Here is a 26,344-nt window from a genome sequence, read left to right as displayed (position 1 = left end):
GATGATTTAAAGAGGTATAAAATAAACAAAACGTTCTGCCTGAAAAAGCATTTTTTATTTTAAACTGCCCATCCATCAACATCAAACTTACACTGCATTTCACATTAGAGCTTTGATAATAAATAAAAATACCTGAGTGGCTCAGTGTAGCTTAAAACTGGATAATGAATAAAAAGATAAGGATCAATAAAAATCAGCGTAAAGTACGGTGTCTGTATGTCCTGCTGCTGGCTGGGGGGAACATGTTGGGGGATTTCTCAGGAAGGTGTCGATATGGGGCTGAGATTCACTGAATGATAAAAGTATTTTATATATGATACACATAGATAGTACACATAATACAGTTATACTACTTACAACGGTTTGCAGATTTTTTGTAATTTAGTATAAAATAAAGTCAGACATGCTAAAACTGTAATGTATAAAACATTTTCATACAGTAAATTAAAAACGGTCACTTTGTGTCTACATCTAATTAACATACGATGACGTTAATGAGAAATGTGATGCATTAAATATGGACCCAGCTTTCAAACTTGTTAGAGTCGACATGCAAACTGATAACTGCTGCTATCCCACTCCAACTCCTACATGTTTGAAAACTGAGACTTTAATTTTGTGAAGGAAGTTCATGAAATGATGTTAAAGGGATAGTTCAGTTTTTTGAAGTGGGGTTGTATGAGCTCTATGTGACCACTAAGGACATTAGATACAGTAGAAAGTTGTCTCCTCTCCCTCAGTAAGACACAAACTGTAATCGATGGTGACGAGGAAATAGACGCTAACAGGGACGTACCAGATCCAAAGGCTATTTTCTCTGTCTACAAGAACTCAAATCAAAAACTATTAGCACAGTTTAAGAGTACGCTACATCAATGGATTTTTAAGTGCAGTAAATCTTCAGAAATATAAACATTTATCTGGACCTAACTAACCCTGGTCATGTATCCTCCCGCGCAGCGCTGCTACAGTTCATGGCTAACTGAGGGAGAGGAGACAACTTTCTACTGTATCTAATGTCCTCAGTGGTCACATAGAGCTCATACAACCCCACTTCAAAAAAACTGAACTGTCCCCTCAAACTGGAAATATTGACTTTTACCTTCGTGCTGGTTGTTCTGTTGATAAATATGCAGGATGCTTTCTGTTTAGATGCTGTAGCATTGGTGACATACTCGCTCCGTTTTACAATGTGAACATTGAACCACGTTTTCTGTCCTTTGTAGTTTAAAATCATCCTAAACTTTGGAAATCCTTTGTTGTTTTCATTAGGAGTCTTCCTCTTTTTCTCCATCGTTACTCTTGTCTTTTCATCACTACACACAGAACTCTGCTTCAACGTGTCGGTGGACACGCCCTGACCCGGTGCAACAGCCGTGTGGAAACAAGCGCATTTAAGGTTCCGGGTGCAGCGCGCCTTCAGGTTTTACGTAGTTCTGATACAACACGAATTAAACAAATCATCGAGGCAACAAAACAGGAATCGAAGCATTTTACTACCAGAATTACCCGAATTAATCGATGAATCGTTGCAGCCCTAGACCAATCAGATCGTTAGTTAATTTACACTCAGGTGTTAGTGTTAGTGTTTAACCTAAGTTAGTGTTAGTATCAGTATTTATATTAAAGTTACAGGCTCAGAGTAATAACTGCAGTATTTATATTAATACCACAGGCTCAGAGTAATAACTGCAGTATTTATATTAAAGTCACAGGCTCAGAGTAATAACTGCAGTATTTCATGTCTCTTTCTGTTGACTGACCCCAGCCTCCTGCTGTGGGACCTTCAGGGTTTAAAGGGTTAATTTGTTTTGTTTTCATCATTTCTAATTAGAAATAAGCTCTAAATGATTCAAAGCATCAGAAAGTGTTTAAATCAACATTTTCACAGCGTCCCAGCTCCTTAAGAGTTTCATTTCATTTAGTATGAAGAGTCTTCTGTGTAATCAGCTTCTGATGGTGATAACAACCATAACTTCAAAGCAGGAGTCAAACCAACCAATTAGCACGCAGCTCAGTCTCACACTTCTCCAACTATAATTAAAGACATCAGAGGAGAATCCACGCTTTACAATCATCCAGTTTATTGTCTGAAGTGAACCTGATACAGAGCTCGTCTGCTGTTTCCTAACACACTGAAACAGAAAAACTAGAAACAACAAAACCCAGGCTGAGGAAAGGAAACAGCTTCTGGATCTTAAAGATCTCTAAGAGGACGCCGGGCTCAGGGAGTCGATGAAGAGTCAGCGTGTGTCTCAATCTGTGATCAAAATAAGAGCCTGACTCCTCACACATGATGGAGAGTGTTCAGATGAAAGGTGATGAGACGGAGCCAGCCTGAGCCGCTCTGACTGACAGCTCCGGGTCCCCAGCTCCTGATGGAGCCGCGAGTCCTTCAGGGACACCTCAGAAAACTAATGGCTGCCCACTTTCTCCGTTTGACTGAGAGCTTTAAGAAACATGGACGCACAGAGACTGATGACAGAGAAGAAACACGTCTGTCTGCTGGAGAGTGAAACAAGACGAGGAGACGAACAGAGACAAAGAGATGGAGCGACTCCGCAGAGGAGGAGGAGCGGGGAGATAAAGAGGAGAGAGGAGTGAGGCAGAAAATGAACCAAAATAAAGAAATGACGGAGATAAGGAGGAACGGGCTGCAATGGTGGGAGAGAAATGACCTCAGACAGGAGAAAAGAGGAGGAAGGAGACAGAGGAGAAATATAGGAGAGAGGAGACAGAGGAGAAAAAGGAAGGAGGAGATGAAGGAGGAATAAAGGAGGAAGGAGGGTAAAGGAAAGAAGCTGAAACTCTTTGTCGTGTCGGGAGCAGAGTGTGACAACATGAACCTGAGCTCCTCTTTCTCTCCACCTGCAACCCCCACACACCTGACAGCCAACACACACACACACACACACACACACACACACACAGACACACACACACACACACACACACACACACACACACACACTCAGAGCTGCCAGGCTGATCTCAATCACAGAGAGAAACAAACAGGGTTGGCGTGACGGCGTCTTTCTCTGCTCAGATGAAATGAAACAAACAACCCCTGGAGAGCGAGTTGGTGATAAATCTCAGAGAGGGTGCGTTTGATTCGAGGCACGGGGACAGATCCTCCTTTCCTTCCTGCAGGAGTGTGAGCTGTAATGCAGATTGGGTTTAAAGAGGGGGAGGGCAGGACGGATTTGTCTGCAGCTTTGAAGCTGGTGATGATACTTTTAAAGTAATGAAGAGTGGAGGGACAGAAAGGCACTTCAATCAGTCCCTTCATTAAAAATATTAGACTTCTATCATTTTACTGCTGTAACGAGCGGCTGTTTTATCACCATGTCTGCTCCCATTACTCCACACACACTGCTGCTGTTTCACCTTTAACAAGAGGGAAATAAGAGAGTCCCCGGCAAAGCCATCAAGTCATGATTAAACACCTTCAACAAATCAAGAACAGTTTAATATTTAATCCCAGACGCTCCTGGACTCAGCCCAAAGACCACGATCTGCACCACGATCTGCTCCACAATCTGCTCCACGATCTGCACCACGATCTGCTCCACGATCTGCACCACGATCTGCACCACGATCTGCTCCACGATCTGCACCACGATCTGCGGTGCCATGATTATCTTTTGTTGTCTTATCGTCACGCACGCTGTGTTTGCAGCTAGAAAAGTGAAAAAACCTCTAACGGTTAAACCCAGAGCCTGAGAGCCAGTCTGGTTTCAGGTTCAGCAGAGTCTGTTTCCTGCAGCTCCTGGGCAGATCCAGATCCTGATGACTGTTCAGTTTTTCTTTAGTCAAACCAGCACCACGTGGTTCCGACCCACCAGGAGAGGAAGTAGCTCTGCAGGATGGGTCCAAACATATTAGGGCCTGCTGCACCGGACAGATTTCAGGTCCAGCATGGCCCTCATGCCCCTTTTAGTGCTAGTTCCAGACTAGTTCCTGACCTGGTACTGGGTCTTTGTGTTTCCACAGACAAAGCTCTGACGCCAGGTGCTCAAAACTGGAGCTTAGTGAGCACCAAGTCTTTGCTGTGTCAGAGTGAAGCCCGGACTACGTCAGGGACCAGGGGCAGAGTTACCGTGACCAACAATTAGCGGGAAAAACAGCCGCTACAAGAAACAGATTAAAAACTCTAACATTTTAAGCTCTCCCAGCGCCAGCTTTGTTGCTGCCCTCTGCCCCGAGCGTCTGCAGCCTACCGCCTGATCCTGTCTGCGTCTCCACGACCGCCCATGCCTCCTCCTGGTAGGCTGCGTGTAACAGTGTACCCTGCTAATAAAACCAACGAAGAAGAAAAACGTGACACAGTAAACAAAGATCAGTGATGAAGACATCCAGTGTCCTCTCTGTGATTTAAGGACCAGTCCTGGGATCAGTCTGTGGAAACGCCATAAAACGCGTCATGAAACGTGGTCTTTGTTCTCATTGTTTTGGAGTAACTGTGTGGTCAGCCGTCTCTGAGCATCGTCTGCTGAGTCAAACTCCTCAGAAACCAAACTGTCAGGAGTCTGGACGAGAGTTAGCTGACAGGATAAATCATCATCTCTTCTCTTTGTGTCTTTGTTTCGTACGGTCACACTGACCCAGAGTCAGACCACCACACAAACACAGCAGAGGTTCAGCTGAGTCTGAATCTGCTGACTCATCACAGAGAGTTTTACCTCCACCATCAGCACCGATCTGTGCTGAAAGCCTCCCGCTCTGCTCCTCTAACACATAAAGGAGGTGCTGAAATGTCAGGAGGTGCTCAGGTCTGAAGTGCAGATGGAGTGAGCGTGGCCTTTGTTTGGCCTTCGCTCTGCTGCAGGTCTCTGTCTTTAAGGAGGGTCAGGGTGGAGGATCTGCATCACGGGCTGCTGGACGTGTTTTTCATCGCCCGGCGGCGGCGGTGGCGGTGGTGATGATGAGGTCGGAGCAGGTGATCCAGAGGAGGAACATTTATTTTTGATGCAGTGTGCCTGACTTTTATAGACTCTGGGAACGCGGTGAAGAAGTGATCCCTGAGCTGGAGAGGGATGGTACCTCCCCTGACACATTCAGCTTTTAATGCACCCTCCATCAAAGGATGTCGTAAAACTGCCGGTAAAAAAATAGAATCAAAGACATTACGGGATGATTTAAAATGTCATGTACCTCTTCATTCTCCTCAGGCGAGCTGAGGGGATCCTGTCTGAAAACGCTGATGGAAATGTGAAAAAGTGGAGCTGGATTAAAGTCATCACGCTCTCAGGAGAGTGAGAGGAAGTTTGGAGAACGCTGTACGGGTGAAAGACTCATTTCAGGAAACATTTCCCTAAAATGTTTGTTCTCTTTAAAGGTTACATTAAAAATACACGCCTGACATTTCTTCCTCTAACACGCAGTCCGCACAGACCCCTCCCTCAGCGAGCTTTACTCCTCTGAGCGCGGATATATTGCTCCAATAAATCAGCAGAGGGCAGCAGCAGTCATAGGAGTGCATCGCCCCAGGGAACAGAGCTGCATGTAAGCAGCTCAGGGACATAAAACACGACTGTATTTACAGTTTTTTTATTAAAGGGAGTCTGTAGAGCTGAGCAGAATTCACCACACAACTCCAGATCAGAGCCACACGTGGCTCAGCAGACGGCCTCACGACACGGAGACATGGCGCTAAAAGTCGAGGGTGATTTAACGAGTGTCTGACGTTAAGGTGAGCGTCTGTCAGCGCTTTGAGTCCTGATCCTGAAACTTTCCTCTAGTAAAGAAACATAACGACTGGCATTCAACATCCACTGCACTGAAGCTAACGTTACGCCTGACCTGCAGAGTGTCCAGCATCTTTCTGACCTGCAGAGTGTCCAGCATCTTTCTGAGACAACACGAGCAGCAGCCTGTGCAAACGTGCAAACTCTGCTTTATGAAGGGTCTGAGGAAACTTCTAGAGCTTAAAGATCACGTGTGTTTCAACTGTGCTACAAACGACCAAAAGGTTAAAAAGAGGTTAAACTGTAAAATACCAATTAGTGAAAAAAACAGATTAACTGCTCACTTTGGAGCCAAAATGTACACAAAAGTGTCCTCTCAGGAACCAGCAGCAGATAAAACGCCTTCTGGGATCCAACACATGACAAAGACCTTTTTAGAAGCAAAATGCGCGCTAAGTGATCTATTGGTTGGTTAAAACATGACAAACTTGTCAAAATTCCCAAAGAAACAAATGGAACTGATTGTCTTCTTAATAGCAAAGAGCGGGCTGAGTTTGACCCCTTTTGATTTCCATCTCCCACCGGCCCTTTAAAAAGTCTGTGTATGCTGTTGGCTAACAGCTGGAACAGAGGCTAACAGCAGAAAATCAAGCTAAAACCATAAATATAGGCTAACAACATGAGCAAAGGCTAACAACAGGTACAAATGCTAACAACATAAATAAAGGCTGCCACCATAAATGTAGGCTAACAATATGAACAAAGGCTAAAAAACTAAGGCTAACAACGTGAACATAAGCTAACAACAGAAACAAAGCTAACAACATAAACAAAGGCTAACAATATAAACAAAGGCTGACATCATGAACAAAGGCTAACAACATAAACTATTGCTAACATAAACAAAGGCTAACAACATAAACAAAGGCTAACAACATAAACAAAGGCTAACATAAACAAAGGCTAACATAAACAAAGGCTAACATAAACAAAGGCTAACATAAACAAAGGCTAACAACATAAACAAAGGCTAACATAAACAAAGGCTAACAGCATAAACAAAGGCTAACAATATAAACAAAGGCTAACAGCATAAACAAAGGCTAACAGCATAAACAAAGGCTAACAACATAAACAAAGGCTAACAACATAAACAAAGGCTAACAATATAAACAAAGGCTAACAGCATAAACAAAGGCTAACAGCATAAACAAAGGCTAACAACATAAACAAAGGCTAACAGCATAAACAAAGGCTAACAGCATAAACAAAGGCTAACAACATAAACAAAGGCTAACATAAACAAAGGCTAACAGCATAAACAAAGGCTAACAGCATAAACAAAGGCTAACAGCATAAACAAAGGCTAACAGCATAAACAAAGGCTAACAATATAAACAAAGGCTAACAGCATAAACAAAGGCTAACAGCATAAACAAAGGCTAACAACATAAACAAAGGCTAACAGCATAAACAAAGGCTAACAGCATAAACAAAGGCTAACAGCATAAACAAAGGCTAACAGCATAAACAAAGGCTAACAGCATAAACAAAGGCTAACAGCATAAACAAAGGCTAACAACATAAACAAAGGCTAACAACATAAACAAAGGCTAACAACATAAACAAAGGCCAACAACATAAACAAAGGCTAACAACATAAACAAAGGCCAACAACATAAACAAAGGCTAACAACATAAACAAAGGCTAACAACATAAACAAAGGCCAACAACATAAACAAAGGCTAACAGCATAAACAAAGGCTAACAATATAAATGTAGAAAGGGGAAAAAGGTCCGGACCATAACAAACACGCTCAGACATCCTGTCAGCAGAAAATGAATAACTCCTTATCTCTGAATCCAAACACAGCAAACAAAGAGTGAAACTGTGGTTGGAAACCCTGAGCAGAGTCCTTGAACGCACCACAGTTTGTCATGCAGGTGTTAGTAACTCAGGGGCCTCTAGGGGCCAAACCAGTTCTCTGACTCAGTCCTGGGGATGCTGCCAGTTTTCATCGGGCCCTCGGCGTGTCTTGGAGTTTGACACAGAGATCATTTCACCCTGATCTAATCAATCTGTGGACTCTGTCTGTGACAGACAGTCAGGCTGTTGAGAGCAGCGTTCGACGACACACAGACCTGATCCAGTCCAAAATAACCCTGACTGAGACAGTCAGCTCATGAGTTTGTTTCTGTGGCGCCGTCCTGCCAGATAACTTTCCTCTGGAGACGGGAGGGTGTCTCATCATAATCCAGGTCCTCTCTGGTCCTGATCCAGGTGTCCTATGGACTGAGAGACAGAAATATCTCATATTGTGAGCAGCCTTTCAGACAGATGGTTTTCCTGGTTCTGACTTCTTTCTGTGTTTCAGTTTGACGGATGAGTTTGTGCCTGAGCTCTGGCTCAGCTGTTTGTGAACAGAAACAACTCTTTATTTCTCTGATTCTCACTTTTCACAGTGGGTACATAACCTCTGAACACTTCAGAAAACAAACTGTGTCTCAGCACACCTTTCAGAGGTTAAATCCCCCCACGCTGGCTGATAGAGTCAGAAACGTCTGCAGACCGGCTCCGTTTTGATGTGTGTTGACTGTGTTTATTAACTCACACTGGCTGTGTGTTCAGACCATGGAGCTGTACGACTGACAGACGGCTGGAGTCACAGACCATCAAGCTGTACGACTGACAGACAGCTGGAGTCACAGACCATCAAGCTGTACGACTGACAGACAGCTGGAGTCACAGACCGAGGACCTGAGCTCACACATGGACCGTCTGCTGGTCTCTGAGCGTCGTGTCTGCAGGAATCAAACGCCTCTTAGCCAATCAGACGGCTCGGTCAGAGCAGCTGTTCCCTCCTAACTCAGAAACAGATATTGATCCACAGAGTTTATGCTGCTGTCGAACAGCGTTTGTGGTTTTATGCTTCATTTCTCCCTCCAGCAGGCTCATCACGCCACAGAGTCCGTTTATCAGACCTAAAGAGCTGGACCTGGAACACAGACTCTGGGTAAACCCTGAAACCAGCTTCATCCAGAGGTTTCCTCCATCAGAGCACAGAGTCAGACCTGAGCCTCTGGAGATGTCCTCTTTCATTCATTCATTAATTCATTCATTCATTCATTCATTCATTCATTCATTAATTCATTCATTCATTCATTCATGTGGACCCTGCAGGGTGGTCTCTGCAGAGTTGAGCTGTTAATCTGTGGTTTCTGTGACGGAGCTGTGTGGAAATGTGTCCCAGTGTTCAGCGCAGCGTGGAAACAAACCATCATTCATGGAGTCACCAACATCATGCGTTCATGCTGACATGAGGGTCAGACTGTTTGACGCTCAGGAACATGGATCCACCGGAGGAGACGTGTCTGAAACTTTATGATGTAACCCAGGCTTTCATGTTTCATACATCAGAGCGTTAAACATGAATTTATATCATCAGAAATCCACAAAGAGAGGATCAAACCCAACATCAGGCAGAAAGAGAATACAGACTGAGAATCAACGATTTACATCAACATGGACTCAGAGATTAAGTCCTCTGAAATCTGTAAACTCTCAGTGTGTGATGAAGATTTAACTTCCTCCTCTTCTTCTTCTTGTGTGTGTGTGTGTGTGTGTGTGTGTGTGTGTGTGTGTCTCCTCTCAGGGTACGGCATCGGCCTGCCTCAGGGCTCTCCTCTAACCCGAAACGTGTCAGAGTTCGTCAGTCGCTACAAGTCTGACGGCTTCATGGACATGCTCCATGACAAATGGTATAAGGTGGTGCCTTGTGGGAAACGAGTCTTTGCCGTCACCGAGGTAAGGCATCAGTGTGTGTGTGTGTGTGTGTGTGTGTGTGTGTGTGTGTGTGTGTGTGTGTGTGTGTGTGTGTGTGTGTGTGTGTGTGTGTGTGTTTGGTGTGTAAAGTACAGCCTTCTGTAGTTGTACTCCTATAAATGAGTCTCCCTCCAGGGCTCTGACAGCTAAACACACACACCTGACAGTCGCCCACAGACTAACACACACACACACACACACACACACACACACACACACACACATAAAGACATGAAGCTGGGGCCTGTTTACTGAGCTTAGCTGGAGTTGCTCACATGTTGTGTTGGAGTAAAGATCTTTATTTACGACTTGTGTTGGAGGTAAAGTGAAGCTTCAGGATCTGCTCCCTGAGACGTCTCTGCACACAGCTCTGAGTCTGTAGACGGAGTCTGTAGTCTTAATTTGGTGTGTCTGTAGCCTGTGTCTTTAGTCTGTAGTCTGTTGTTTTAGGTTTTGTATGTCTGTAATCAGTGTATTTAGTCTATGGTCTGTGGTCTCTGTCTGTGTCTGTTTGTATAGATGGTGTCTGTAGCCTGTATCTGTGTTTGTCTGTAGTTTGAGTCTTTAGTCTGTGTCCAAGGCCTGTGTCTGGATCTACGTCTGTAGTTTCTGTCTGTTGGTTAGTTGCTGTGGTTAGTGTCTGTACCCTGGTTAACCTGTGTCTGTCTCAGTGTCTGGAGTTATAATCTGGTGTTCATGTTTATATTTTGTGTCTGTAGTTATTATCTGTAGTTATTGTCTGTAGTTAGTGTCTTAAGTTATTGTCGGTGGTTAGTGTCTGTAGTTTGTGTCCGTAGTAAGAATCTGTAGTTAGTGTCTTTAGTTATTGTCTGTATTCAGTATCTGTAGTGAGTATCTGTAGTTATGGTCTGTAGTAAGTGTCTGTAGTAAGTGTCTGTAGTTAGTGTCTGTAGTTGTTGTCTGTAGTCAGTGTCTGTAATTAGTGTCTGTAGTTGTTGTCTGTAGTTAGTGTCTGTAGTTAGTGTATGTAGTTAGTGTCTGTAGTCAGTGTCTGTAGTTAGTGTCTGTAGTTGTTGTCTGTAGTTATTGTCTGTAGTTAGTGTCTGTAACTAGTGTCTTTAGTCATTGTCTGTAGTTAATGTCTGTAGTATGTGATTTTACTTATTGTCTGTAGTTTCTGTCTGAAGTTACTGTCTGTAGTTAGTGTCTGTAGTTGGTGTCGGTAGTTGGTGTCCGCAGTTGGTGTCTGTAGTTGGTGCCTGTAGTTGGTGTCTGTAGTTGGTGTCTGTAGTAAGTGTCTGAAGTTAGTGTCTGTAGTTAGTTTCTGTAGTTGGTGTCTGTAGTTAGCGTGTGTAGCAATTGTCTGTAGTTAGTGTCTGTAGTTAGTGACTGTAGTAACTGTCTGTAGTTATTGTCTGTAGTTAGTGTCTATAGTTATTGTCTGTAGTTAGTGTCTGTAGTTAGTGTCTATAGTTAGTGTCTGTAGTTAGTGTCTGTAGTTAGTGTCTGTAGTTATTGTCTGTAGTTAGTGTCTGTAGTTAGTGTCTATAGTTAGTGTCTGTAGTTAGTGTCTGTAGTTAGTGTCTGTTGTTAGTGTCTGTAGTTAGTGTCTATAGTTAGTGTCTGTAGTTAGTGTCTGTAGTTAGTGTCTGTAGTCAGCGTCTGTAGTTAGTGTCTGTAGTTGTTGTCTGTAGTTAGTGTCTGTAGTTAGTGTCTGCAGTTGTTGTCTGTAGTTACTGACTGTAGTTGTTGTCTGTAGTCAGTGTCTGTAGTTGTTGTCAGTAGTTGTTGTCTGTAGTTACTATCTGTAGTTGTTGTCTGTAGTTACTGTCTGTAGTTGTTGTCTGTAGTTACTGTCTGTAGTTGTTGTCTGTAGTTACTGTCTGTAGTTAGTGTCTGTAGTTAGTGTCTGTAGTTAGTGTCTGTAGTTGTTGTCTGTAGTTAGTGTCTGTAGTCAGTGTCTGTAGTTGTTGTCAGTAGTTGTTGTCAGTAGTTACTATCTGTAGTTGTTGTCTGTAGTTAGTGTCTGTAGTTGTTGTCTGTAGTCAGTGTCTGTAGTTGTTGTCAGTAGTTGTTGTCAGTAGTTACTATCTGTAGTTGTTGTCTGTAGTTACTGTCTGTAGTTGTTGTCTGTAGTTACTGTCTGTAGTTGTTGTCTGTAGTTTCTGTCTGTAGTTAGTGTCTGTAGTTGTTGTCTGTAGTCAGTGTCTGTAGTTGTTGTCAGTAGTTGTTGTCAGTAGTTACTATCTGTAGTTGTTGTCTGTAGTTACTATCTGTAGTTGATGTCTGTAGTTGTTGTCTGTAGTTGTTGTCTGTAGTTTCTGTCTGTAGTTTCTGTCTGTAGTTTCTGTCTGTAGTTAGTGTCTGTAGTTGTTGTCTGTAGTTGTTGTCTGTAGCCTGTAGCTGTCTCTGACCTCCTCTGTAAAGTCTGATCTCCTAATAACACAAACACAAAGACTCAGTCAGAGGTTTCTCTAAATGAAAAGAGAACTTTACTGCACCCTGTGTGTGTACGTTGTTACTGTTCCCCCCTGCAGCACAGGGTGTGTGTGTGTGTGTGTGTGTGTGTGTGTGTGTGTGTGTGTGTGTGTGTGTGTGTGTGTGTGTGTGTGTGTGTGTGTGTGTGTGTGTGTGTGTGTGTGTGTGTGTGTGTGGAACAATGAGGGCGTTGGTGAGATCTGGCCCTCTGGATTGGGAGCAGAAGGAGGTCAGGACTGAGGCTGATGAATGTGCAGAGTCAGCGTGGGGCTAATTGCCATCAGAGGCAGCGCAGAAATGAGCCGGTGAAGGGAACATGATTAGAGAGCAATAGGAAAGCTCCCGCTGCCTGTTTCCTCCTCCAGGCCCTGAAGCCTCGCACCAGATAGACGGCGTGTCCGGCAGAGCGAGGGCGAGCTGAGCGGGAACAAACTGCTCCTCAGTTAGACACTGCTAACTGCTGTGTTCCTCCCCCTCTCACACTCCTAACGCTCCTGACGCTCCTATCTCCTGCTTTGCGGCTCCTTTTCTTTCCCAGCATGCCTCTCACGCTGCTGCCCTCGCTCCTTTCCTCCGTTGTTCTGAGCTCACGCGGCTGAAGCCGACTCAGAGGCTGAATATCAATGGCTCACACACACTAACTGTCCTGAATAGTAATTATGGAAATACACATCATCTGTCTCTGTGTTTCCTCTGTAAGCTCAAGTTTCCCTAATCTGTGCCCCTCCCTCCTCCTTCTCCCTCCCCCGTCTCCCCCTCCTCCCCCTCCTCCCTCCTCCTCCTCAGACTCTACAGATGGGCATCCAGCACTTCTCCGGCCTCTTCGTGCTGCTGTGTATGGGGGTGGGCGGAGCTTTGCTGACCTTGGCAGGGGAACACACCTTCTATCACCTGGTCATCCCCCGCCTGCGGCGCTCCAACACGCTGCAGTACTGGCTGCACACGAGCCAGGTGAGCACGCAGAGAGTGGAGCATGCAGAGAGTGGAGCATGCAGAGAGTGGAGCATGCAGAGAGTGGAGCATGCAGATGAGAAACACAGCTCTCACAGCGAGAGGAGGAGAAAAGATGAACAACTGTAACCTTCACTTTATTCATCTGTGAACGTGCAGGAGCATATGAGAGGAGGCACACACACACACTGACACACACACACACACACACACACACATTGACACACACACACACACACACACACACACACACACACACACACACACACACACACACACACACACACACACACACACACACACAGCATGCTCTTAGTTGCAGAAAGATTCTCGCCCTCTGAAGGCATTTTTTATTTGCAGGTGCTGAGCGCCCTCTGCTGTTTGAAGTTGATAATAACAGCGAGACTGAGAAACTTCCCTGAAACTAAATCCAATCAGCATTATTCATTAATATTTCTGCGTTTTCAATCAGCTGCACAGCACCTCACTCTGTAAATCAACTTAATTAAAGCTTCGAATGTGTCGTTTAAAGCAGCAGATTTATGAAAAAAGTTCTCGTCAGCTGAACTTTATAAACTGTTTAAATTCAATCCCAACAAACGCTGAGTTTGCTCGTTCTGAATATTTACAGTGCACAGTTTGATCAAACTTTACAAAGATCAGGAGGAGCATCTCTAACCAGTGATGATCAGCTGATTTAATCACATGACTGAGCTTAAAAAGGAAACTGTCAGAGCGGAGGACAGGAGGAGGTTCATCGCTCTGTGAGAGACTGAGAGAGCGAACAGTTCAACAGTGTGGGAAAGATGATCCTCAGACTCAGGGTTTGACGATAACAGAGCATCGTGTCACAGAAAGACTCAGAGAATCTGAAACATCTGAACAACAGGGACGAGGACCAAAACCAAACCTGGATGGACCGGATCTTCAGGCCCTCAGGCAGAACTGCTTTACATGACTCTGTTCACTGCAAAAACTGAAATCTTATCGAGTGTTTTTCTCTTATTTTCAGTAGAAAATTCCTTTTTAGGCTCAATATGAGCTAAATTCACATGACCAATCCAGAAAAATGTCTTGTTTAAAGTTATTTAAGGACAAAAATGAGCTCTGAATCGCTCGTAACCACTAAAAAAATCTGTCAATGGGAGAAGAGGAAAGTTACTTGTATTAAGACATTATTCTAGTCTCAAGGAAATTTTCAAGCATTTTTTTCTTGTTCTGTTGGCAGATATTTTTACTGGTTACAAGCGATTCATTTTTCTGGATTGATAAGTTGAAAGTGGCTCATATCGAGTATAAAATGACAATTTTTACTTAAAAAAAGACAAAATCACTTGATAAGATTTCAGTTTTTTGCAGTGTAGTGGAGATCACTGCATTAATAACCACGGAGCACTTCCTGTTGCTCTTCCCTCAAAAATCAAACCGCCCCACAAACAGGACTCTCAGTGTGAGCCTGATCCAGGAGAGCCCGGGTTGGGTTCAGGGGTGAAGGGGGGCGTCCTGTGACGGTCTGGTCAGAAGTCAGTGTCTGTGTCTTCAGATTCAGCTCAGAGCAGGATCAGGTTTTAGGATCAGCGGCTCATCTTTAGTCTTTGTCTCATGAACCAGAATATTTGGATCAGAGCAGCGTCGAGGGGAGAAACAGAGAAACAGTTTCCTCTCTGCACACGGAGCAGTGAGTCTCACAGCGAGGATAAACAGTTTGTTTGTGACGTCGTCTGAAAGGCCACAGCTCCTCTGCAGCCGGCAGCATCTGTCACAGAAACAGCTTATCTGAGGAGACGACGGCTGATATCTGATCAAAGATCAAACTCCACCAAATAAAAGTCTTCCTCCTCAAACATCTGAAGACGAGTAAATATCAGCACAGATTAAAGCTTACATTCAGAGCTGGGGGCCTTTTTTCACCTGCATTTAAAGAGTCTGCCTTCACCTCCCTCCCCGGCCGACGCGTCTCCTCCTGAATCACAATCTGAGGATTTTATTCTGAGCAGCACCTCCATCGGGTCTGAGGAGAATCTCATTAGTCGTGAGGAACGAGTCACGAGTGAAGCTGCTGATTCCTAACAGCTGATGATTGATCCAAACATGCTAATAACTGCGTCTCTCTGTTTCTCTCTCCTGCAGAAAATTCACCGAGCTCTTCACACCACCTACGAGGACGTGGGGAAGGAGCTGAGCGGCCTTGATGAAAAGTAATGAACCACTAAGTCCCTCTGAGTCCGCTCCCATCAGCCCCTCCAGGCCTCTGGCTGCAGAAACTCTGCGCTCAGACGTGATTCATGTTAAAGAGGGTTTCTGATGATGGAGCTTCTAAAGCTTTCACAGAAATGTTTCAGACCTGATGGTCACACCCTCGCCGTCTGGGCGCTCGCCAACACGAGTTTCTACAGCCTCAGTCAGGCTCCATGTTCTGTTTCCTGTCAGGTCACAAAGTCTAAAGGTCAAAGGTCAAAGGTCGACGAAGGTTTTGGTTCTTCTTAGTCAACCTACATGCTACCTGGATAACACAGTTAGCTTAGCATAAAGACAGGCTGTAGGTCTGTCTGTGGGCAGCTCGTTAGCGCCCCCCTGTGTTCTGCTGTGTTTCCTTTTTAAATCTGTCTCATCCAGTGTTTGCCGTCCGTGGTCGTTGTGTCAGTCGTCACTTCCTGTTTGTGTTTGATGATGAACTTTATTTCTGAATCGTTCTGCTCTGGGTCTGACCCGACTTCTCCTCCTCTCCTCTCTTCCTCCTCTCCTCTCCTCCCCCTCTCCTCCTCTCCTCCTCTCCTTCTGTCCTCCTCCTCCTCTCCCCCTCTCCTCCTCTCCTCCTCTCCCCCTCTCCTCCTCTCCTCCTCTCCCCCTCTCCTCCTCCTCTCCTCTCCTCCTCTCCCCAGCCCCTCCTCCTGTATCTCAGAGAACTGCACCCTCCACAGGAAGCAGCACCACCCCTCTCCCCCCGGCTCCCCCAACGCCTCCACCACGGCCGGAGACACCAACAACTCGTCCCCGTCCCACGAGCCCAAAGAGAAGCGCGTGCACTTTGACCTGGAGACGCTGCACAGCTACCGCCTGCGCACACACACCGCCTCGGTGCGGGGCCGGCCCGGCATGGTGGGCCGGCCTGGGCTCGGCCTGGGGGGGTTCGGCCTCGGCGGTCTGGGGAGTTTCACCTCCCCTCCGCAGATTAGCCTGCATGCTAACGGGGGGCCTGTGTCCACACTGGCGTCCTCGGGTCTGGTGCTCTCCCCGCTGGGCAGGGCGGCTCAGACCAGCATGTGGGAGGGGGAGCTCCAAGACCTGCAGGGCAAGATCGAGGTGTACCGGACCCAGCTGAGGGAAGCTCTGGCCCGGCGCGCTGAGATCCAGAACAGCCTGGAGCGGGAGAGGAGCGGGCTGGTCCGCAGGGACACCAGCCTGGAGCGGGAGCGGGACAGAGCGAGGATACAGACCATAAACACGGACAGGAGCAGCTCGGCTCAGTCCAAGCTCCCGGACAGGGACCGGACCAGCCACCTGCAGACCCTGAACAACCAGCAGACAGGCAGGGGGAACCAATCAGGCGCTCCGGGCCCTCTGGACCTCGCCAGGAGCAGCCAATTAAACACAGTCAACAGTTTGGACAGAGGCAGAGCCAACCAATCACGCTCTGCCAGCGCTCCCACAGGAGAAAGGACCGTCCACTCACGCACCTCCACCAGTTTGGAGCGCAGCCGAGTCAGCCAAGTGGGCGGAGCCGGGAGCGCCGCCGTCCAATCACGGAACACTTCCAGCCTGGACCGACAGAAGGCCAACCTGTCGAACACTTTGGACAGGACAAAAACCAACCAATCAGGCGTAGGGGGCGGGACCTGAGGGTCCCACAGAGACCTGAGGGTCCTACAGAGACCTGAGGGTCCTACAGAGACCTGAGGGTCCTTCAGACACCTGAGGGTCCTTCAGAGACCTGAGGGTCCTACAGAGACCTGAGGGTCCTTCAGAGACCTGAGGGTCCACAGAGACCTGAGGGTCCCACAGAGACCTGAGGGTCCTTCAGAGACCTGAGGGTCCCACAGAGACCTGAGGGTCCTTCAGAGACCTGAGGGTCCCACAGAGACCTGAGGGTCCCACAGAGACCTGAGGGTCCTTCAGAGACCTGAGGGTCCACAGAGACCTGAGGGTCCCACAGAGACCTGAGGGTCCTTCAGAGACCTGAGGGTCCACAGAGACCTGAGGGTCCACAGAGACCTGAGGGTCCACTGAAGGTGTCTCATAGCCGTGGGAAGCTAACAGGTGGAGGTTTACACACGCCAGCTGAAAATCACAGTTTGTTTACTCACACCACGACTTCCTGACCCTCAGCTCCATCACTGACTCAGAGTCCAAACTAAAAACCCAAAAACAGGATCTCAGAGCATCAAGATCCTCCAAATACACACACCCACCCACACACACACACACACACACACACACACACACACACACACACACACACACACACACACACACACACACACACACAGCCCAGAGGGAGGAGCCAAACAGCTGATTCCCTGATTAAAGCTGCGTTTCCACCAGGTCGTTCAGTTTGGTCCTGTTTCCACAGACAGGTCCTAAATCTTTGACCCGTACCGTCCCACTTCCTGGTTCCCTTCTGTTGGGGTGTCAGACTAAACTGATCCAACTCCAGAAGGTGGCGCTAGAAACTCTGCAGCCTGCTGATTGGTGCCAATCAGAAAGAAGACGAACTGATGGATGTCTTCATCGTTGCTCTTTGTTTACTGTGTCGTGTTTTTCTTCTTCGTTGGATTTGTTAGCGGGTACACTGTGTTATGTTATAGCATCACACTATTATTTAACTGATGCAGCTATCAGCATCCACCTACACCCCGCCTACCACGAAGGTCACGGTTGTCTGTGGAAACACAAACAGGATCAGGCTTCACTGATCCGACCTGAACCAACTAGTTCTGATCCGACCTGAACCACTTGGTGGAAACTGGGCTTAGAGCTGGTTAAAGTTCATCCATGTTGATCTGAAGACGCCTGCAAGCACAAAGAGCTCTGAGAGGTCACCGTCAGTCAGATTAATGAAAGTCTGTAAACAGAGAGTCTATGGGAACAGGTGAGAAGAGGAAAAAGACAAAGGTTATTTTTTTAAGTATGAGAGTAATAATTTCCCAAAAATGTGAACGATTAAAAGGTGAAGTGTATCCAGAGTGATTTCATCTACATGGAGACTTTAAGAAGTTTTTCAGTTTGTCCATGTTTGATTTTTAAATCCTCCCTGACATTTTATAAAGGCTAACGCCAGCTCCAGACAGGAAGTGTGTTCGCTGAGTGACGGCTTCAGATTCAGCTCGAAAACAGATCCATAAACAGGAAGAGACGCTCGTCTGACGGACTGTAGAGACGGCCTTAAAGAAGAGGCAGAGAGGAGGAAGATCAACCTGGAAGATGGTTTATTCGTCAGATAAAAACACGTCACATTTCACTTTTTAAGGGTTTCTCTCAGATATTAACCTGTGGGTCACTTTACGTTAAAAGTCTCTGAGGAAACTAGAGGACCAAACTGTCCTCAACCGAAAACTGCTGTGAAAACATTACACTTTTTTTTTGTGGCTCAGATCTTTCAATCACCTTCAGTCCTAGTCAAGAATATTATATATATATTTTAAATTATTATTTTAACCCTTTAAATGCTCACTGGATTACATGTCACTGTTTATTGACTGTGTGATCAGTTTGTTATAATGATCTCTGAGACATTTTCATCTTCTGACGTTTGTTAAATTAAGAAACTGACTGAAAAACACCACAGAGCATCCAAATCAGTTTGATTACCAATATTATTGATATTTAATCAAATAATTTATTTACAAATCATCAGCGCTCCAACCTTAACTATATACAAATTAACTCATTTATGTTGTTTTTGTTGTTGTTTTGTATGAACAGTGACATCATGAAATCAAATCATTAACCTTGGAAAAAAATGAAATTTGAATTTTAAGATTTTCTATGAAAACAAAAACCTTCTTATAAACTGTAGTTCCATGTGGAGTAAAAAGCAAAAACTTTTCCTCAAATTGATCAAAAATCTTCCTGAAGGGACAAAAATGTCCCTGACTCCCCCTGGTGGTGAAACAGGTCTGAGGTTTCAGGGTTTGGTCTGACGAGTCCTGGGTGGCTCTGTGTGAAGACAAGGGGGAAAAACAGACTTTTATTTTGAAAAACCTCCTGATCCGTGTGTTTTTATTCTATGTCTGTGTGGATCTGCAGCCGTCACACAGACGACACGCTCCACCTGTGTGTGACTGTCTCTAACACCTGTCTTTAACACCTTTATTTCTCACTGAATGATGATGTCCTACAATCTGAGCCTCTCTCAGACCGTCTCTGAGGTTTCACTGTGATTTGATGGATCCACATCTGCCAGACTCTGAGGTCAAGTTGTCCCCAGAGACACTGTCACACACTGATGATGTCATTCTTTTGGACTCATGGTCTGTTGGTTTGATGATATTTACCAAAAAGCTGAGTTATGACGGGGCTTTTGGAAACCTGGGAAAGAGTTTTAAGTTTAGGATAAATTGTGGAGTTTGAGCCCGGGTAGTTTAACCTCCTTCATGTTTATTTCTCTGTCACAACTTTATGCAACACTAAATCAGTGAAATCGCCCTTTAAGTAGAGCTGGTGCAATTTCTGTGGTGGGTTGTCTTTAACGGATCGATCCAGGTTTTCTGTGTGTGTGTGAGCTCCATTTGTTGCTACATGAATATTTTCATACGAAGACACGAACAGAACCTGGGTCTGAGGTCTAAAACGGATCAGACCTGATCCGGGTTCAATCCCAGAGCGCCGTCACTTTAAGACGAACCCCAGCGCGGTCACACACTGCACCCTGTTAGTGTTTGCATGGATTCAGTGTCAGGATGTTTACAGCTCACATGCTCACCTGCTCTCTGCTCACCTTCTCTCTGCTCACCTGTTCTCTGCTCTCTGCTCACCTGTTCTCTGCTCTCTGCTCACCTGCTCTCTGCTCACCTTCTCTCTGCTCACCTGTTCTCTGCTCTCTGCTCACCTGTTCTCTGACCTCTGCTCACCTGTTCTCTGCTCTCTGCTCACCTTCTCTCTGCTCACCTGTTCTCTGCTCTCTGCTCAACTGCTCTCTGCTCACCTGCTCTCTGCTCTCTGCTCACCTGCTCTCTGCTCACCTTCTCTCTGCTCACCTGTTCTCTGCTCTCTGCTCACCTGCTCTCTGCTCACCTGTTCTCTGCTCACCTGTTCTCTGCTCACCTGCTCTCTGCTCTCTGCTCCCTGCTCACCTTCTCTCTGCTCACCTGTTCTCTGCTCACCTGCTCTCTGCTCACCTGCTCTCTGCTCACCTGCTCTCTGCTCACCAGTTCTCTGCTCACCTGCTCTCTGCTCACCTGTTCTCTGCTCACCTTCTCTCTGCTCACCTGTTCTCTGCTCACCTTCTCTGCTCTCCTGTTCTCTGCTCACCTGTTCTCTGCTCACCAGTTCTCTGCTCACCTGCTCTCTGCTCACCTGTTCTCTGCGCACCTTCTCTCTGCTCACCTGCTCTCTGCTCACCTTCTCTCTGCTCACCTGCTCTCTGCTCACCTTCTCTGCTCTCTGCTCACCTGTTCTCTGCTCACCTTCTCTGCTCTCTGCTCACCTGTTCTCTGCTCACATTCTCTGCTCTCTGCTCTCTGCTCTCTGCTCACCTGCTCTCTGCTCACCTGCTCTCTGCTCACCTGCTCTCTGCTCACCTGCTCTCTGCTCACCTGATTCAGACCTCATGCTGTTTGGTTTGTAATCACCAGACGTCTCACAGGTAGCCTCCTTTCTTTTCTGTCTCTGTTTCCTGGTTGATTCCTGATGTCACTAACTGAGAGCAAAGCGTGCACAGACAGACTGTCAGTGATTCAGTCGTCCAGCAGAGGGCGCTGCTGCCCCACTTCCCACGGCTATGGATGAAGGAGATGTGGATTTTTATCAAACAGACACTTTCACTGCTGTCACATAAACTGAGGTCTGCGGACGGTGCTGGTTCTGGTGCTGGTTCTGCTGGTTCTGGTGGTGCTGGTTCTGCTGGTTCTGGTGGTTCTGGTGTACATTTAAACGTGTCAAACTGTGGAGTGGTCGTGTTCACATGCCATGGTGTCTGAGCAAAACAAAGTATTTTATTCTTTAAAGACAAAGAGCTCGTGGAAATATAACGAATACTTTTATCCCTTAATAAACTTGTATCAGCGTATTATGGAATTTTATCATAAAGACCATTCTCATGTTTTGAAATAAACATTTATATACTTATCTACCTGCTCCGTCTCATCTGTGAGTGCCAGCTGTTCACGAGGAGGGCAGAGCTTTAAGGGGAGCAGAGAGTCTGAATCTATAAAAACCAACAAACATGTGAAGAAGGTGGAGCAGTGATGGAGCTAACGCTAAACTACCACAGAGAGTGGAGCTAAGAGCTACTCCACCCTCTGAACCAGGGTCTGATTCGGCTCTGGAGGAAAAACTTACCCCTGAAAACAGCCCTACCTGGTAAGTACTTCTTTCCAGAGGTCCAAGGTCTTTGGGGGGCGGAGCCTGCAAGCTGAACATCTCTGATTGGTGGAGCAGCCTCAGTGTTTTATCTCCCACTTTCCTCTGTCCACAGTCAGCTGACCTCCACCTGTGATGGTCTTGGTTTAGTTCCTCCTGACCAACGGTCTCTGAGCCTGATGGTGTGAATGTGTCTGTCAGCTCCTGGTGTTCTGGTTTAAAGAGTGACCCTGTAAACTGGAGACCTTCAGCTGAACGTGTCAGAGGAGATCCAGGTTACAGCTGCTGCTCAGACACAGAGGAAGACCTGAGAAGTCATCCTGGTTTAGGTTGATAGATTAGGATTTAACGATGATCTAAAGCTGCTGGAGGAGGAAGCATCCCGCTCAGAGTCCTCCATCAACGGCTCCTCATGAAGCTCAAACACGGCTCAGGAGCGCTCAGTCCTCTGTTTCCTTCTGCAATAAAGCCCCATCAAAACCAGCACAGGCTGAGTATCCTCCATGCTAACAGGCTAACAGGCTAACTGCAGAGCTACACAGCTTGTCTGTCTCCTTCTATGTCGTCATTTTGGCAGAAAGCGCTTCGTTGTTGTCTTACTGCCCTCTACTGGTCTGCTGCTGTGTAGCATGGTCTACCCTGATCTTTAACCCTGTGATCAGACAAACAGAGGATCACAGGAACTGTTCAGTCTGGGAAATGTTTGGACTGGAGCTGAAAGTTCCTGGACCCTCTGGTCTTAATGCAGCTTTAGGTTTCTGAGTGGTTTTATTCACAGGTTTCAGCTGGATCTGTCGAGGCAGACGTCAAGTAAAAGTCTGGTCAGGAGGGTCGAAGGGCATCTTGGAGAAATATCAAAGTCACTTTAGCCTCAGCGTCTGCAAAGATAAACTTGATGTTCCTGCAGAGGTTTCATGAGAGGATCTGTTTCTCTGTTAAGACTTTCTGTTTGCTGTGGATGCAGTGACACCTGTGGCCAGAGTCTGAAGTGTTTTTCTGAGGATGAAGACTTCATTTCCCATGAGCACTATCACCCACTGTTGTAAAAACACGACTTTTTCCAAGACATGTTTTGGTTTCAAGCAAATGAACAGAGAGTGAATATTCCGGTCTTTCTGATAAACATGGTCTTCACCGTTAAGCTCTGTTTCTATTAAGCAGTTCGTCTTCGTACGACACGCATTTCATGGCGTTTCCACTGACTGATCCTGGAACAGGTCCCCAAATGACCGACCCATACCGTCCCACTTTTTGGGACCCTTCTGTTGGGGACAAACCAATTTGACTTGGTGGAAACAGGACTTGGGTAAACAATAGCTGGTGTGAAGGACGACCCAGGAAAAGGACAGGACAAACCGCCCTATTGTGGAGATGTGCCTTGCTCAATGGCGTCTTTCTGGGCTCAAAACAACTCTCCTCCCCGATCAAAGAACGGGGAGGGTGGATCCTTTAGTAATATGTGGTGTTTTAGACACACAGGGGACACGTGTGTTTGTTAGTAAAAAAAAAATGAAAGTGGATTAAGCGAAATGCTCCTTTAGGGCCTGTAATTGTTGGATTTGTGGTGTAATGGCAGCGATCAGCCACACAGAGGCGCTCAAAGATCTGCCTGAAGGCCCCAAGCAGAAACCTACAGAGCGACGACTCCGAGCATGCTCACTACCTCTGTTAGAGGCTAAAGATAACTGCTGTTTGATGTGACTCATGTATTACCTGAGTGTGTGTGAGTGTGTGAGTGTGTGTGAGCGTGTGTGAGTGTGTGTGTCAGTCACACAGCGAGCAGTGGCCTGGAAAACATGGCAGAGTTAATCACAGTCACACATTTCACCTGGACTCTTCCTCACTGAGGTTTTTCACATTCAAAGAGATTTTTACTGAACCAGATTAACGTGTGTGAGACACCTGACAGAGAGCACAGGAGTGTGTGTGTGTGTGTGTGTGTGAGTGTGTGTGTGTGTGACACCTGACACTCACTGAAGAGAGAATGGAAAGTGATACTGCAAATAAAATCCTTGAGCAGAGCTGAGCGCTCACAGTGTGTGGGCTGCTTGAAGAGGACCAAACAAAGAGACGCTGATGATTCAAAGCCGCTGCATCGACCTCGCCGTGTAGAGTGAAAATAATCACAGAGACAGACGCTCCATCACACGCTCCTGCCCCTCACACAGGCCGGACCCTCCTCTCTGTCAGGGGTCAGGAGGTGAGCAGGGGGGTTAAAAACTGGTCAGGATCCTGGTTTTGCTCTGTGTGCAGAGATCTCTGACATACGCTCATGCATGCAGCAGCTCAGCCTCGTATCCAGCTTCAGCACATGAGCCCTGCGTGCAGACTCCTACACATCCACGTGTTCCCTCAGCAAAGATGGCCGACCGTTCACTCACAGAATAACTGGGTCACATGTGTGAACAACAGTCAGGGGGAATTTTAATCAAACTGTGATTCCCCAACGTACATCCACCCTCACGGCAATCAATTAGCACACCGCTGAGCACAGCTGAGGCAGCTGAGGAAGCTGAGGAAGATGAGGAAGATGAGGAAGCTGAGGAAACTAAGGAAGCTGAGGAAGCTGAGGAAGATGAGGAAGCTGAGAAAGCTGAGCTGAGCTGAGGAAGCTGAGGAAGCTGAGGAAGATGAGGAAGATGAGGAAGCTGAGGAAACTGAGAAAGTTGAGCTGAGCTGAGGAAGCTGAGGAAGCTGAGGAAACTGAGGAAGCTGAGGAAGCTGAGGAAACTGAGGAAACTGAGGAAACTGAGGAAGCTGAGGAAACTGAGGAAGCTGAGTCTGCTGAGTCTGCTGAGGAAGCTGAGCTGAGCTGAGGAAGCTGAGGAAGCTGAGGTAGCTGAGGAAGCTGAGCTGAGCTGAGGAAACTGAGGAAGCTGAGGAAGCTGAGGAAACTGAGGAAGCTGAGGAAGCTGAGGAAGCTGAGCTGAGCTGAGGAAGCTGAGCTGAGCTGAGAGGCTGAGGAAGCTGAGGAAGCTGGGGAAGCTGAGGAAGCTGAGCTGAGCTGAGAGGCTGAGGAAGCTGAGGAAGCTGAGGAAGCTGAGGAAGCTGAGGAAACTGAGGAAGCTGAGGAAGCTGAGAAGACTGAGGAAGCTGAGAAAGCTGAGGAAGCTGAGAAGACTGAGGAAGCTGAGGAAGCTGATGAAGCTGAGGAAGCTGAGGAAGCTGAGGTAGCTGAGGAAGCTGAGCTGAGCTGAGGAAACTGAGGAAGCTGAGGAAGCTGAGGAAGCTGAGCTGAGCTGAGGAAGCTGAGCTGAGCTGAGAGGCTGAGGAAGCTGAGGAAGCTGGGGAAGCTGAGGAAGCTGAGCTGAGCTGAGAGGCTGAGGAAGCTGAGGAAGCTGAGGAAACTGAGGAAGCTGAGCTGAGCTGATGAAGCTGAGGAAGCTGAGGAAGCTGAGGAAACTGAGGAAGCTGAGGAAGCTGAGAAGACTGAGGAAGCTGAGAAAGCTGAGGAAGCTGAGAAGACTGAGGAAGCTGAGGAAGCTGAGGAAGCTGAGGAAGCTGAGAAAGCTGAGGAAGCTGAGGAAGCTGAGGAAACTGAGGAAGCTGAGTAGACTGAGGAAGCTGAGGAAACTGAGGAAGCTGAGAAGACTGAGGAAGCTGAGGAAACTGAGGAAGCTGAGGAAGCTGAGCTGATCTGAGGAAGCTGAGGAAACTGAGGAAGCTGAGGAGACTGAGGAAGCTGAGCTGAGCTGATGAAGCTGAGGAAGCTGAGGAAGCTGAGGAAGCTGAGGAAACTGAGGAAGCTGAGTAGACTGAGGAAGCTGAGGAAACTGAGGAAGCTGAGAAGACTGAGGAAGCTGAGGAAACTGAGGAAGCTGAGGAAGCTGAGCTGATCTGAGGAAGCTGAGGAAACTGAGGAAGCTGAGTAGACTGAGGAAGCTGAGTAGACTGAGGAAGCTGAGGAAGCTGAGGAAACTGAGGAAGCTGAGGAAGCTGAGGAAACTGAGGAAGCTGAGGAAACTGAGGAAGCTGAGAAGACTGAGGAAGCTGAGGAAACTGAGGAAGCTGAGGAGACTGAGGAAGCTGAGGAAACTGAGGAAGCTGAGGAGACTGAGGAAGCTGAGGAAACTGAGGAAGCTGAGGAAGCCGCACTCTGTGTGGACAGAGAAGACGCCACGTGGAGCTCCCTGCACCTCTGAGTTGGGGCGATCAGTTCACCTCTCTGAGAGTGGGAGGAGTAGGCAGAAACCAGTGTGCATCCACCTTCACTACCACCTCACATGTCCTCTCCCCCCCCCCCCCCACCCCCCCACCCCACCCCCCACTCCTCCACCCTCCATCTCTGCTTTGTCTGAGGTAAACAGGAGCCAGGCTCAGTGAGTGATGAGTTTATTAGCTGCTGCCAGCTGTGACCAACCCTTGGGTGCTGTTGGTGGGGTGGTGGGAGGGTGAGTCTGTGTGTGTGTGTGTGTGTGTGTGTGTGTGTGTGTGTGTGTGTGTGTGTGTGTGTGTGTGTGTGTGTGTGTGTGTGTGTGTGTAGACTCTGGTGTAGGGGAGGAGGGGGAGAGTCAGACACGGGGGAGTACCCCATGAGAACCAGAGAAACTCCCTGGCAACCGGAGACAGGATCAACACTAAATGGGGCGCCCCCATTCATGTGGCGGCGAGCAGCAGGCGACACGGAGCCAAACGACAGAGGGAGGAGGAGGAGGAGGAGGAGGAGGAGGAGGAGGAGGAGGAGGAGGAGGAAATATGTGAATGAGTGGAAACAATCAGAGAGCAGCTTCTCTCTCCTCATCAGTCTCCTCAGGAACCTGCTGACGGTCCCTGAACGCCTCATCAGATCAGATACAGCCATGAATGGAAGATGCGTTCAGGTGCCTCAGTCAGAGACGGAAAACAGAGTTTCCACAGACGTTACTCCCACGCACGTGCTCATCTATATGTATCTATGTATGCAGGCCACGAGGACACCTCCCC

General features: G+C 47.0%; 1 protein-coding gene across 2 annotated transcripts in view; it reads left to right on the top strand.

Moving 5' to 3' along the window:
- Nucleotides 1-19,850, top strand: part of LOC141806145 (glutamate receptor ionotropic, NMDA 3B-like) — a 104,149-nt gene extending 84,299 nt beyond the window's left edge. The window contains exons 9-13 of one of the 2 annotated variants that reach the window (XM_074691417.1): nucleotides 9,342-9,493; nucleotides 12,737-12,901; nucleotides 15,032-15,099; nucleotides 15,784-16,737; nucleotides 16,833-19,850. In XM_074691417.1, coding sequence (XP_074547518.1) covers nucleotides 9,342-9,493; nucleotides 12,737-12,901; nucleotides 15,032-15,099; nucleotides 15,784-16,737; nucleotides 16,833-16,836 — 1,343 coding nt within the window. In that variant the 3' untranslated portion in view covers nucleotides 16,837-19,850. Of the gene's footprint in view, nucleotides 1-9,341; nucleotides 9,494-12,736; nucleotides 12,902-15,031; nucleotides 15,100-15,783 lie in introns of both variants that reach the window. The other variant, XM_074691416.1, reaches the window with a different exon arrangement.
- Nucleotides 19,851-26,344: the final 6,494 nt, after the last annotated feature.

Source organism: Halichoeres trimaculatus, unplaced genomic scaffold, assembly GCF_033239565.1.
Source record: "Halichoeres trimaculatus isolate MK-OKI-2021-1 unplaced genomic scaffold, fHalTri1.1 fHalTri1_scaffold_17, whole genome shotgun sequence".
Taxonomy (NCBI): Eukaryota; Metazoa; Chordata; class Actinopteri; order Labriformes; family Labridae; genus Halichoeres; species Halichoeres trimaculatus.
Note: the sequence above shows the minus strand (reverse complement) of the source record. Positions and strands in the feature narration are given on the sequence as shown.